The sequence below is a fragment of the Oryzias melastigma genome, linkage group LG17 (assembly GCF_002922805.2).
Source record: "Oryzias melastigma strain HK-1 linkage group LG17, ASM292280v2, whole genome shotgun sequence".
Lineage (NCBI taxonomy): Eukaryota > Metazoa > Chordata > Actinopteri > Beloniformes > Adrianichthyidae > Oryzias > Oryzias melastigma.
The window spans coordinates 20,299,241-20,310,497 of record NC_050528.1 but is presented as its reverse complement, the minus strand read 5'-3'; the positions used below and the strand labels follow the sequence as shown (position 1 = coordinate 20,310,497).

The window sequence follows — 11,257 nt, the reverse complement described above, 5'->3', positions numbered from 1 at the left end:
AAAAAAAAAAAAAAAAAAAATATATATATATATATATATATATATAAATATGGTCAGATATAATTACCTGGAGAGCCTTGACTTTGACACATGTGCAATAGACATTTATTGTTATCACTTTATACAAATTATACTCAATATACATTCAATGGGTGAAACTGGCATCACTTTCCATTATTGAAGACGCAGTGTAGCCTCCTTAGCCCCGCCCCCTTTTTTCAATTTTTCAAATCTGGGCTGAGAGTGGAGTCAGCCTCCAACAGTCCTGTTATATTACACTTTTATAATGAAAAAATTAAATACTACAAACATGCAAATTACTGTATGTTTGGTTAGTTTTAGTCAGGGGCGGAGCTAGAGCATTTTATATGTGGGGGTTAAAAAGAGAGAAGAAGGCTTTGGAAAAAAAATTGTGTTGTAAAATTTAGTTATTTTGTTTACAGTGAATAATTGTGAGTGGATAAAATTGTATGGGGCTTTTTTGCCTCATCCTGCTCCTACTGTTTTATGTTTTTCTCAACACATTCTCACTCCCAAGTTGTCACATACTGATGTTTGGTGAAGGACTCCTCTGTGTCAAAAATTGATGTTCTGGGTGTCCCCAACTCATTGTTTTTCGACATACTGGCTGTTCCCATTAAATCACGGGTCCCCAACTTCCAGGCCGCAAAACAGAACCGGTCCAGTATTGCCACGCGTAGCGCAACGGTATCCAAACCTGGTACACTAACCCTAATCCGACACCGGACCAGACACGGAACCAGGCGCGAACCAGTACCGGGTTATGGCTAGGGTACTTGTACTTGGTTAGAGCACCAGTGCTGGACGCATCCCAAGGACCAGCACTCATCCGGTACTGCATTTGGAACTGCATCTGGTACTGCGTCCCGAGGGTTGCAGACCCTTGATTTTATGAACAGTCTGCACGTCAAAAAACGACGAGTTGGGGACACCCAAAATGTTAAAAAGTGACGCAGAAGGGACTTAAGCCAAACGTCAATATGTGACGAGTTGGGAATGAGAATGTGTTGTTTTTTTTTTCTTTTTTCAGTATGTTGCAAATCAATGGAATACAAGAAAATAAAGAAATAAGGATGGGAAATAAAAACAGCTATTATAAATTAAAGTATCAAAAACGGCTGAAAAAAGCTTATCTTGATCATTTCTTAATCTTTGTCGATGATGATACCTATTTTGACTCAAAAACTGGGGGAGAGGTTTAGGTTTTTCCTGCGTGGCAGCTGGCCCCTTGTAGCTCCGCCCCTTTGTAATAATTATGTGAAGAGATGTTCTGCAGCACATCAGGAGAGATTTATCACCTCACACAGTAAAACCAAAAAATAATGATCATACAAATAAAAACAATTGATTTTCAGATTAAGGCCAAACACATCGTTAGGTATGGAACTCATTCACTCCTGCATCCTTGTGAGATAATGATTACTACAGCTACATCCAGCTGGTAAAATCTTTTTTTTTTCCTTCGGACAGTGTCTTAACAGCTACCTTTAATCTGGCATCTGCAAACTCCGCTGCCGTACATTAATCAGCGTACGCGCTGGAGCGTCATTGGGAGAGATTTAGCTGAGATGAATGCGGTGTCAGGCTGATGGACTCCGTGTGTAATTAACAAGCCCGACTGCATCTGCAGAGCCGGTGAGCGTGCTGATTAGCTGCAGCCGAGTGAAAGCGCACATCCCAGATATCTATCGGTTGTTTTCTTTTGTTCCTACTCTAGTCTTGCCTGCTCTTTCGCCAGCAGGATCGATCCGTGGAGTGTATGTTGCTAAAGCTGAAGTGAATAAATTGATTCATGAAGCTGCACAGCCTCAAAAATGGAAACTGCTATGTTTATGAAAGGAGCGGCGAGTCTCTTTGTTTAAAAAAAAAAAAAAATCGATACTATTTGTTTAATGGCAAAATCACAGTGGAATAACTGATCAAAACCCGTATAAAGAATTAGAGATTTTGTGATTCTGACTCTTTGTGTGAAGTTCCTGACTTTTCAAAGTGGTCTTTGTTCCAGAGAGTCTGGAGAAGGCTCTAACAGCATACAGGGTATGAAATGTTGTGGATTGAACTACACTTACATGATTCAAAAATTATTAACATTTCAAGCTTCAAGTAGTCTCAAGCTGATTTTTTTAATCAGTGGCGCTCAACCACGTTGAACTATATTATTTAATCCTGCTTTACTGTGTGGACCATGAATATGAAAACACAAGTTTTTAAAAACGACTTTGTGTCTGCGATCCTTCTTTCATGATGCAGAAAAGTTTGTTTGTTTTTCCCCTTGAACTAAGCTACAAAGCAATCCATAAGCTGCCTGCGCTCAGCTTTCAGACCGTTTGCAGACATCATGGAGTCAATTTAATACCATCAGAGATGGCAAGACTCCGAGTTGTAGCCTAAAAGAAGACTGAGATGTAAAGGCTGGAGAGAAATGATCCGATCTGTGAATACTGCAACTCTGTCAGGTGCACCAAGCTCTAGATTTTCCTCTTATGACCATTTCAACTTAAGCTGTGTTCTCCACCCTTTGGGACAAATGTTGCCACAGAACAAGAAAAAATGCAAAAGAAACAACACACAACAGCAAAAAAATCACCATTAATCCTTTGACACGGGGGCTTTAGATCCAGTGTTTACATTCTGTCAACTACAGTAACTCGTCAACCATTTTAAGCAATTAACCGAAATACGCAGATTTTGAAGTGTAGATAAGCAGTCTGTACAGTAGTGAAGTGTTTACATCAGGGGTCTTAAACTGGCAGCCCGCAGGACACTTGCAGCCCCAAAGTTGATATTTTGGGCCCCCGCCCTAATATGAAAGTTCAGTGTCTACTAAGCAAATCTTCTGTATGTCCACGCTTCTTTGATAATAGCTTTGTATTTGCTTTGTGATGTTTCAGCTTGCTTTATGTTTAAATCTTTGCATTTGCTATCGTCGTTGGATCTGGTCGTCAGAAAAGTCCTTAGCAACAGTTGCTAGCGTCGTTAGCTGCTGTCGTTTGACAGGACGTGCGGAAGATATTTCTTAGTGTTACATAGACATGAACAAATGTTCAATAAACTTGTTCAGTAGACATAGACAATGGACCAAAGATATAGACAGTGATCGCAAAAACATACTTTTGATACTAGTGGAACTCCATATGGCCCAGCTTCAGCCAGACTATCTGTAGTGGCCGCAAGGTAAATTGAGTTTGAGAACCCTGGTTTACATGATCAATCAACTGATTCTGTTGACAAGAAAAGTGGCTTTGCACTATTATGTAACACTAAACGTTGGCAATAGTCAATACAACAAGTGGCGTTTTTACTGCTTTAGAATCAGCCGATTCACGTTAATCACATAAGCAATCAAGGAGTTATGATATGTCAAAGAGTGTGTTATTAATGTCTGGCCAGCTCCAGTGGTAAAAGGTTAAAGCTTTAGTGACATACAGGACATATAGGAGGTTAACTCCTACAGGTGCTGTGAGTTTTTGGGTTGTCTTAGCCCGTGGAAGGTACTTTACACTCACAGTTCCATTCACACACTGATGGTGGCTCCGCTGCCGAACACTGGCGCCAACCTTCCACCAAAGGCAAGGCGGGGTTCAGTGTCTTGCCCAAGGACACTTCGACGCATGGGAGGGCAATTGAACCTCCAATCTTCCGATCAAGGGACGACCGACTTAGTGCTGCCCCATAGCAACCCCTCCTGTCATAGACATGAAAGGTTTCATTGTAACCCTTGTGGTATCTTACCTCTATGTGTTATCTAAGTGTTTGCTATGACTTATCACTAGTAGCATACCTGCAGAAAATAATATCCAAGAACAATTTTGCTCTGCCTATTCACATAGCGATATACAACCGCGATCTTTCATGTGGACCACCTGGATGTCTGCGTTTGCTCACTTTTCGCCCGCAGACAGCCCATATTTACCAGTAAGGGGAAGTTGTGACGAAGGTTTAAGGCAGGGGTTCACCAACCCTGTTCCTCAGGGGCTACTGCCCTGTTTGTTTTGCGCATAACCTTGTTTCAGTAATTGCTGCTCACCTGGATCAGGTGGGCACAGTCAATCAGAAATTGAGCTGATTCAATCCAGCTAATCAGCCTCTACTGAAACAGGGTACGCTACAAAACAAGAAGGGCAGTAACCCTTGAGGAACAGGGTTGGTGAGCCCTGGCTTAAGAACTGGGTTTGTTATTCTTAACTTTAAATTCAAAGACACATCATAGGAAAAAGACTGGCAAAATCTACAAATAAAGTATAATCCGAATCCAGACCCTCCTTTTTAACATCTGCTTCATATAGACATCAAATCAAATTGACTGTAGCCATGGTGTTGCTTTACGATGATCCATGACAAGACAGGTCAGCTTGTGTCCCTGGAAAATGCAGCTGACTTGGGTTGAACGGGAAGAGTAGAGGAGACTACAGATGTGTTACCATAAAGCTGTAGGTGAAGAGAGAGTTCAGGGTTTATGTGGCTGAAGAATCTGCTTAGCCTCTCATGTTTATTCTATGGAAAATCCAATTCAGCTCATTCATTCCTCAAACTTCCTTTAACTAAACCGTCTTTTATCCAAACCCAAAGGTATTTTTCATCCATGAACACATACTCTGCGCTTTATTTTGCCGAAACATCTGTTCCAGATTTTTCATGCACATCTCCTTGATCTGTGGTAGCTTGACTTCATATCCTCCTAGTACGGTCCTCCATGACCCGGCCTCCTATCCTGAAAGCTCTCCTCTCCTTGTTCGGCAGCTTCTTCCATTCACTGGTGATCCAGGGTTTACGTCTGGGAAAGCCCCCGACTGCTCTGGTGGGGATTATGTTCTCCACACAGGAGTTAAGCAGTCAGTCAGACACAGTCATGACACTGATGTAATTTCCTCGTGGCTCAAAGAGCACATCCCAGCCTGTTTAACACGGGGTGTGTTGGAGGGGCCAAGAAGCAAATTATAAACAGCTCTGTCCAATAAAGAAAAGGAGACGGATGCATATTTATCATCTCCATTAGGTCCAGTTTTTACATTTTTTCTATTCAGTGGAAAGATTTAAGTTTAATCGGATAATTTATATATATATATAAAAAAAAGAAAAAAATCCTTAAATTAGTTATTAATCCGATGTGTCAGGCTTTATTTCCTTTAAGGTATCTCCATTGCATTCAAGTGTTATTACAAGCTTACTGTAATTTTTTGGACTATCAGTCACTCTTGCAGTATACGTCGCAGCAGCCAAAAAACGCTTAAAGAGCAAAAAAATCATATAAAAAGTCTTAATGGAGGATAAGTCACACTTTTGGGAAAAAATGTATTAAACAAAGTAATGGAACATTTGATCTTGACAAGAAAATAATAATAATGAAACATAATATAATACCGCGTTACTATTGTAACACATTGAAGCTTATTTAGCTTAATTAAATAATAAGTGAAATCTAGAATATTAGCGCAACATAAGAACAATTATTCAGATAAGGAAGTTAACTAAACTTTGTATCCATTCAGTTCACTAAACCCATTAAATTATTCATCCTCTTTATCTGCTTCTAAACAACTCCGCCAAGCCTGTGATGTGATGTGTGTGATGCGTGCTAAAGCAGATTCTTGAACTTCTAACACACGATGTTCACACTGGACTGTTGCTAATGTTCACGTTACGTTTAAAACTGCATTTCTGAGTATTTTCCAATTCAAATTGAGTTGGATCAGGAGCAGATGAAAACTGGATACTAGAAAATGCAGACTGATGACACAGCTACTAAAATGGCTGTGTCAAAGTCTCCTCTCCTGCCTGACAAATCAAGAAATTCAATTGAAATACCTCGATTCAATATGTAGATGGCAACACAGACGGTTTTTGACTATATGTTCAAGAATTAAACTATTTTGTTTTAATTTGTTAAAAATTTGGAAATTACCAACAGACATCACTTTTAAAGCCCCATTTCTAGAGGTTATCAGCCAAAAGAAAGTTGATTTAGGGTTTGGTTATCCTGCAAGTCGCAGCCCCGGCCAAACCAAACAAAAGCACAACTTATACTCTAAAAGATATTTTTCTTTATTTACCCTCACCATTTTTCTTTTTTTTTTTTAATTCACCTATAATGACAATTTGTTTGTGGCTTTTTTGATCAATTGATCTGTGAAACACACAAAACGATTATCAAAAGTTTTTTTTCAGTAACTCTATTTTCAAGGATTTTCACAAGTTTTAATTGGTAATGGGAACTGTGACTCCTCGCTAGCCTTTTTCATGTCCACTACTGAACCCCCGATCTGATTTTTGACTAAATCCAGGGAGAAGCATTGGATAATTCAGTCGGCAGCTTGGACGCACGCCAGGAAATACACAGAGCCGAGCCAACTCTGACTTTTGAAAAAGCGTGAAAGTTCAGCAGCCATTTGGCTTCCAGACAAAGGACATCGATCAGTGATGTATTGGCAATACTTGATATAGCATGCACAACAAAAGCTGCAAGATCCTTTTCATGTTTTTCATTAAAGCCAAAACAAAAGTAGAAATGGAAAACTCACTCATGGGAAATTTCATCCTTTTTAAAAAATATCGGTTCTATAATTGTCTAACAAAAGGGTGCAAAGGCAGAGAAAATTAGATTATTTGCGTCACAGGAGGCGAACAACAGAACCACTGAGAATCAGCTTACATTTGCCAAAGAAATGCCAAATGTAAAAACAGAAATCCACTTCAGGTTTGCCAATTATAACATCACACTGTCAGCGAGGAAGAGGCGATCCTTTGGTGGTTCTAAACACATTAGCGATGGCTTAATTTATAGCATCCCCAGAGGAATTGAGTTAGAAATAAAATGCATATTTTTCTCGTTCGCAGGTGAAGAGTCTTTAACCATTTTCCTGGACAAGCAGAAGCTAAATAAGAAGTCAGAGGGCAACAGCAACAGCTCAGTGGTGTCTCTGGAACTGCTCCATCAGCTGGCAGCTTCCTACTTCACAGACCGTGAAAGCACCCTTCGGCGACTCCACCACCTCCAGATTGCCACCTCTGCCATTAAGGTACTACACACACTTGCACAGCAGTGCATATCCAGATGCATATGATTTGCTTCAGTGCTTTGCTGACAAATGTCTGTCTCAGGACACTGTGCATGTATTGCTTATAAAAATGAAAGGTTTATTGGATGTAAAGTGAGTTATGCTTGTAATTCTCCAGATTCCCGAGCAATCACTCCTCAGGGTGGGAACTCAAACATTAGCAACGTCCATAAAACCTCTTTTTCTCATATCTGCTTCCATATGATAACTGATCTCAAAGCTCATTTTAAGACAGACAATTCCTGAGAAACTGAAAGTTTAAACAAAAATATGTTTATTCAGAATTAACCCCTTTACTATAGTAAAGATTCAGCAGAAAATTTGAACTTTATGGAATCAAGATGTTTTTAAACCCTTTAATGAAATCCTTAAAAAGATGTTTGCAATATCCTTTTTTTAAAGCGTGCTTTAAATAGTATCAATCATGATATTTTGGGTTAAGTTTTTGGTCACAAAAATTAAGTTTAGTTTAAGATGTAAAAATACTGACATGACTGCTCAGGAAAAAAAAAAAAACACCTTATTTACCCACTAACATGGTGTAACTCTATTATAAAGAATTAATACAAACATATTTCACATTTTTTCAATACAGAAAGTATTCAGTGAAAAAAATTAATAACAATAGATGACTTTTCTTGAATGTGTGTTGCTGAGGGCGGTGTTAACGTAGCCCAAAGGTTAGCAGTGATCTTCTGTCAGGGCAGTCAGGTGAAGCACAGAATATATAGCTTTAAAAATGCATAAATACAATAAAATTAATATACTTTTAATACATTAAAAATCAAATATTATTTTTTAGACATGTATTTTCTATGATTACCCATTTCTGTGTGGGTTTTCAGTTTTTATTTTTTTTAAAAAAATAACAAATATATTAATTTCCTGTTCAAACACATGAGACAGCGACAGGTGAGTCACCAGCAGCCCATGCCTCCCCTGTGCCTCACACACTGACTGGAGATGTAGCTGACACATGCGCCTCACTAATTCGATCTTTTTATCATAGTAAAATCTGCTTTTTTTTATTAAGTTCTCTTCTCTCTTTTTTCTCGCCAACTGTTTGATTACATTGATGTAAGCTAATAACTCATTTAGTCTTTTTATCAGCTAAAAACGCACATTAGAAATACACTAGGTGAGGCACGCAGTACAAATGCTTCAAGAAAGAGGGCGCTGGTGAGCCTGGAAAAATGTGACACCACGGCTAAAGAATAATGGTTATTGGTAGCAAGTCAAGTGCAGCCATCCAGACGTTCTTTGATATCGTTTCATTTAAACTGTAGAATGTGTGGAGACACGTCACTAGTAGTGACCTTCATTGAGACAGATGGACTTTTAAAACTTTGAAAACTAAAGACAGAAAAGGAAAACTTCTACAAACACATTATTATCGTGTTTCTTTAGAAGGAGCAATGCACAGACTTTATAAGTAAAAATAAGTCAATGATAGCAATTTTTGTGATTTCTTTTTCTATGCTATAGGCTGTATACAGTGGAAAATATTGAAATAAAAATGTAATCTATCTTTAACTGATGCCAATCAAATGGAGAGTAAACATTTCTGTAGGTTTCATCTGTTTGTAAATCTGACTGATGGCGTCAGTGCTTCACCAGCCGTGAACCTGACTGCACGTCACTGTAACCTCGATACTATAAACTGATACCAGGTCAAGTGTTTGTCCAAACCCACAACCAGCCATTTGATTCTACTTATCAGTCTGCAAGGTTGAAAATTCATTAAAAAAAAAAACAGTAAATCAGACATCTCCTTTGACGGCCTGTACTTTCTTTTTATCTCTATTTATTTTATTTTATTTTATTCGACTCCTGATCGTTATTAAAGCAGAGTTAAGTCTTTTTTCACACCGGAACAAATGACAGCAGGTGTGTGGGTGGGAAGACCGTGCTTTCATGCTCCAACTTAAATAGAAAATCTGAAATGAGTAACTGCTTTGTGTGAGGTTCTGTACGCACGTCAGCCGAGGTGGCTTATTTGGAAGTGCACTCACTGAGGACGTGATATTAAAAGAAGTAAGGCTGGTTTTTATGCCAAGAGCCAATTTAGAAATGTGCCCTGTGACTTTTTTTTCCTTTTTTGTTGCACAGAGCAGTGAATAGCTGGACATGACCAATTGGAAACACAAAGGCCCGTTGGACCTACTGTGAACAACTGTTACCTTAAAAGAACAGTTTAATTTTAACATTCATGTAAAAGAAATTATATGTGCTCATTTGAGTCAGAAAAAGAAAAAAAATACTTTTGTCTTTTTTTAATTTATTTTTTTACAATTTGCCAATATTAACACTTGATTAAGTTCAAATAAATCTACTTCTCCTACTATTGCACGGCACTGAGCACCCAAACAGCATTCATTTTTACCATTTTTGAAGGAACTCGACTGGTAGTTTTTGCCAAAAATCTTGGAGAATCGAGCACAGATTTAAACATCCGTCTGTATGTATCTCTATGTAATCCCAAACACACAGAGATCAGGGCTCTGTGGGGGCCATGCCATCACCTCCAGCACTTCTTGTTCTGTATTGCACTGAAGACCGTTTGTAAAGTCCCTCTCCAATAAAAATTGTGGTTTTGGTGTTTTCAACATGTTCTCGTGGCATTTTTCCAATAATGGAGGATATATATAAAAAGATCAAGCCCAGAATTGCATTTCTGAGTATTTCTTTATTCAAATAGCTGTGAATCAGGAGCAGATAGAAAAATGCAGTTTGAAAAAGTGCTTATTTTTGCTGTCCGAGGTTTCAATGCCAATAATCACACCCATAATTCCGAGATGAATTTCTTATGAAACTATGTCTTAGAAAAAGACAGACTTTTCAGTGTTGGCTAAAAACTGTAAAATCAAAACTGAAAAACCTCTTGGAACACTTTTAAAATAGATCTAAAGATGATTGGAGTATGTCTTTAATGACTTTTGGTCATTGTCCTGCTGCAGGATAAATTCAATGCAATCATAAACTTCTCTGATGCTAATGGATGATACCTCGGTCTATCTGCCTGTATTTCTCAGCTTTAGAACACCTGTAATCTCCAGCTCTCTATATGCAAAATTTCAGTACTAAATAGTCCAGGAACTTCCACCATGCTTCCCTGTTGCCTGCAGACACTCATCATTGTTCTGCTCTCCAGCCCTTCCAAAAACAAACTGCCATCTGCTGCAGCCAAATATTTCAGATTTTGACTCATCAGTCCAAAGCAGCTGCTGCCATTTTTCTGCTCTCCACTTTCTATGTTTTTGTGCGTACTTGGGTCGCTTGGCCTTGTTTCCACATTAAGAGGTTTGGCTTTTTGGCTGAAACCATTTCTGGCCAAAATTCTCCAGACAGGCAGTGTGTTTATCTGGGCTCAACTGGTTTCTGTCAGATCTGAACAGAAGCAATGCTGGAAATCTTCATATTTTACAGGCTAAGAAGCTTCATGCGTTTTTCATGTGCTAAACTCATTTTACTTTGTTGACCACTGTGCCTACGACCCTCAATGTTGCGAGTTCTTTGTGCTTCTTCAAAAGAGCTTGAAGTGCACATCAGTCTGCTGTGAGGTCAATGTCTAGGAGAGACCATGTCACTGTGTTCAATCTTATGTCACTTTCACACTGAAGGCCATTTTTATGCATCAGATTTACATCTTCTGCCTCTGTCTAGACCAGAGGTCTTTCATCTTTAATGCTGTAAAGTGTAAAGTGAGCCAATCTGGTCAATGTCTTACTGACAACAACCCAGTGGGAGCCACAAAGTCTATAATCACGCTCTAGAAAAACAAGAGATTCATTTTGTTTTTTGTTAATATTATAATAAATATAAATAACTGCTGTTTTATTTTATTTTGGGATGGGGGGGCAAAAAAAAGATATAATATGATATAATTTTTTTGGCCACATATGAGCTAGTTTGTAACTTAGAGGTCCACAGGACTTCCCTTCGAAATAAAAGTCACCCTGTGTCACATAGTTTGAATACAGTTTGAGTTACTTTTCTTTCTTTATTTGTTTTTTTAACTTTACAGTTATTTTTTTAATTAAAAGCTGTAATTTCTCTTGAACCAGAGAGCCACAATGGATGGATAAAAGAGCCACATGTGGCCCTGGAGCCGCAGGTTGCAGACCTCTGGTCTAGACACACGTCTAATTTTCTGCTTGACGAAAACTGACCAAAACTGTGTT

The 11,257-nt window shown here is 38.6% G+C and overlaps 1 protein-coding gene across 3 annotated transcripts in view; it reads left to right on the top strand.

Moving 5' to 3' along the window:
• brinp2 (bone morphogenetic protein/retinoic acid inducible neural-specific 2) overlaps positions 1-11,257 on the top strand; it is a 241,809-nt gene that overhangs the window by 144,787 nt on the left and 85,765 nt on the right. For all 3 annotated transcript variants that reach the window (XM_024273754.2, XM_024273753.2, XM_036216474.1), the window contains one exon: positions 6,856-7,037. In XM_024273754.2, the coding sequence (XP_024129522.1) occupies positions 6,856-7,037 (182 nt within the window). The remainder of the gene's footprint in view (positions 1-6,855; positions 7,038-11,257) is intronic.